The following is a 3,149-nucleotide window of genomic DNA, read 5'->3' as shown; positions in this document are numbered from 1 at the left end:
GCATGTTTCGTGGATATTGCTCTGTATAAAAGCTCAATTTTTATTTTATTATTTATTTTTTTATTTAGTGTCAGTAAACAGGTTGAAAATGGGATAGTCAAAGAATTCTAGATTGACAATTGAAAGCACACAGAAAAAGTAAGACAAAGGAGTACAGGTTCAAATTGGGAACAGGTGTAGATTCCAATAGAAAACTACATAACTACATGTATGTTTATTCATATTTTGAGATCACCTAAAAGTAAGTCTTATCTAGACAGAAGCACAAGATCATACTAAGAGGAACACACTCAAATGTTTACAAATCATAACATATATTCAAACCAACAAATATAACGGTACATAACATGATTTACAAAGAAAAAAAAAATCATATATATCCCAAAACTAACGCAACACAACTCCCCTTCAGCCAACAAGGCTTCTATCCCAAAACTAACGCAACACAAGACTATCTCCCCTTCAGCCAGCAAGGCTTCTATCCCAAAACTAACGCAACACAAGACTATCTCCCCTTCAGCCAACAAGGCTTCTATCCCAAAACTAACGCAACACAAGAATATCTCCCCTTCAGCCAACAAGGCTTCTATCCCAAAACTAACGCAACACAAGACTATCTCCCCTTCAGCCAACAAGGCTTCTATCCCAAAACTAACGCAATACAAGACTATCTCCCCTTCAGCCAACAAGGCTTCTATCCCAAAACTAACGCAACACAAGACTATCTCCCCTTCAGCCAACAAGGCTTCTATCCCAAAACTAACGCAACACAACTCCCCTTCAGCCAAGGATCCTGACAAAGGTCAGTACAAAACCAAGCAATGCCATTCCAAGACAAAGCAACTCAGAAACCAGATCTGGGGAGATAGAAGCACAGCAAGTGACCTGTTCCTGTACACCATGGGAAGTCACAAGACCTCACCCATCTGCAGTTTTAAGAACTAGCAAAGTCTGTATTATTTCGCCATTAACTCACTCAACCCTAACGCCGACTATATCCATAGTTTACGTGGGTTCCTTTTACTCCATGCCTATTTATTACATTTTTCTGAGACAAATTATAGGCGTAGTATCAAAGCTAATGTTTTTAATTTTTGCATATTAATGATAGTTGAATAAAACTGTCTATGTACATGCTCATTTTTAAGACATTTTTTCCAATTTTGAAAAGTAGCAAAAATATCTAGGATTGAGTGAGTTAAAAAAATAAAAAAAAACAATACATAACAGAGAAATGATTTACAAGGAGACAAAAACATCATCTCCCAAAAACTATAATTATACATTCGACTGTTTCCCTCCCAGCCAAAGACTCCGGCCAGGGTCAGGACAAAACCAAGTAATCTCATTCCAAGACAAATACAGAAAGCATATTGGAAAACAAGATATAGGGGGATAGCGGAAGACACAGCAAGTACCTCCCTGTCCATGAGAGGCATGATAGTCAAGGCTGAGTTTGTTGACTGGAAGGCAACTGTTGGAGCCCTTATGTCCCACCAGATATCATAAGGACTAGGTAAAAAAAAAAAGAAAAAATCAAAACCAAAAAAAAAAATAAATAAATAAAAAAATAAATCAAAACCCAAAAAAAAATCAAAACCAAAAAAAAACAAAAAACAAAAAAATCAAAACCCATAAAAAAAAAAATCAAAACCAAAAAACAGAAAAACAAAAAAATGAGATTAGAATTTTACCTTATACTGTTATAAATTACAATAATCAAATTTAATGAAATCTTCAATTCAATTAACGAAGACATGATATGAATTTGTCAACTAAAACACGATGAATGAAACATTAGAGACAACCAGAGATATGAGATACATGGTGTCAATTTAGACTTAAACGTTTCTCCATTCATCCTGTTTTTGTTGATATAGGGCAAGCCCGAATTTAAGCTGCCATTCAATCTGATAATTAATTTTATAAGGCATTTGTAATGAATGGGAAATAACTGCGTAATTGTTTTGATATATGTAGTAATGACAGAGTTATGTCCCATGTATTACCATATCTTATTAAAGAATGATATGAAAGCCCTTGTTTATTCTTATGTCACTTCCTTCCTGTTGTTATCCATAATGGCATCTGTGGATATGTAATAGACTGACCACTATACAAATGTAATTTCGTCTGTATTTACAATAATCTGTAGTATTTCTTTGAGGTATTTCTAGCACTAGCAGCAACATTTTCACTAAGAAATTAAGGAACAGGCACCGGTGTAAGATAAAGAACTGAACAAGCATGTATGAAAGGTGCCAGACAGGATGTTGGAAGGATGGTTTTTTTTTCTTGTATTTTTCTTTCATGCTATGTCTGGCATCTTTCATACACGCTTGTTCAGTTCTTTATCCAACATTAATTTTCACTAATAATACCATCATATAGATTTGATATAGTTCCGATGTTTCTCGGGCAGGATGTCTAGGAAACACGCCAGGTATGCAACTCTCCCCGCTAGACAAGAACGTACCACGACCTTTGACAAGATGAGTAAAGCCGGAGGGCTTGTCCAGCGAATATCGCATTCCACTTGGAGGAGAGATGGGTTGTCGGGGTCGGTGCTGCTTCGAAGGTAATTACCGAAAAAATCTGCAACGAGGATAGCGGATCCATCCGCCATATTATCCAGAATATCCGTACTGGCTTCAACAAAGTTACGGTCATCACTCAAGGAATTGGCAGCTGCTCCAACAGTGGAAGAAGAAGAAGAGGAAGAAGCAGCAGCAGCAGTGTTATTATCATTGAATTTATCATCCTCATCGCTCAAAAAATCATCGTCGTAATCATCATCATCATCATCGATATTTTCACATTCTTCTTTGTTGGCTTTCATATTAATATTCTTAGCTATAGCTGCAGTGCAAACAGTTACTAAAGTCTTGCCTCTGAAATACTCTATTAAACTAAAATCAGAGCTTTCTCTCGTCCAATCGACCATAACTTGAAACTCGGAGAGAGGAATTACTTTACGAATGGATAGAAAAAAGTTGCATAGGATTTTCTTGTATCTCCTGAATTCCAACATGACTTTAAGGAGAGCCTGTGAACGAATAGAAAGGATGAAATATACATTTAAATACAAAAACAATATATATATATATATATATATATATATATATATATATATATATATATATATATAT

General features: G+C 35.4%; 1 protein-coding gene across 1 annotated transcript in view; it reads right to left on the bottom strand.

The window, feature by feature from the left end:
• Positions 1-2,279: 2,279 nt before the first annotated feature.
• The window catches only part of LOC144960497 (uncharacterized), a 10,601-nt gene continuing 9,731 nt past the window's right edge, over positions 2,280-3,149 (bottom strand). Inside the window, exon 9 of the mRNA XM_078893660.1 lies at positions 2,280-3,046. Within this exon, the coding sequence (XP_078749786.1) occupies positions 2,384-3,046 (663 nt within the window). The 3' untranslated portion in view covers positions 2,280-2,383. The remainder of the gene's footprint in view (positions 3,047-3,149) is intronic.

This window comes from Berghia stephanieae, chromosome 15 (genome assembly GCF_034508935.2).
Source record: "Berghia stephanieae isolate SIO BIC M18660-M18661 chromosome 15, UCSD_Bste_1.3, whole genome shotgun sequence".
Classification (NCBI taxonomy): Eukaryota; Metazoa; Mollusca; class Gastropoda; order Nudibranchia; family Aeolidiidae; genus Berghia; species Berghia stephanieae.
Note: the sequence above shows the minus strand (reverse complement) of the source record. Positions and strands in the feature narration are given on the sequence as shown.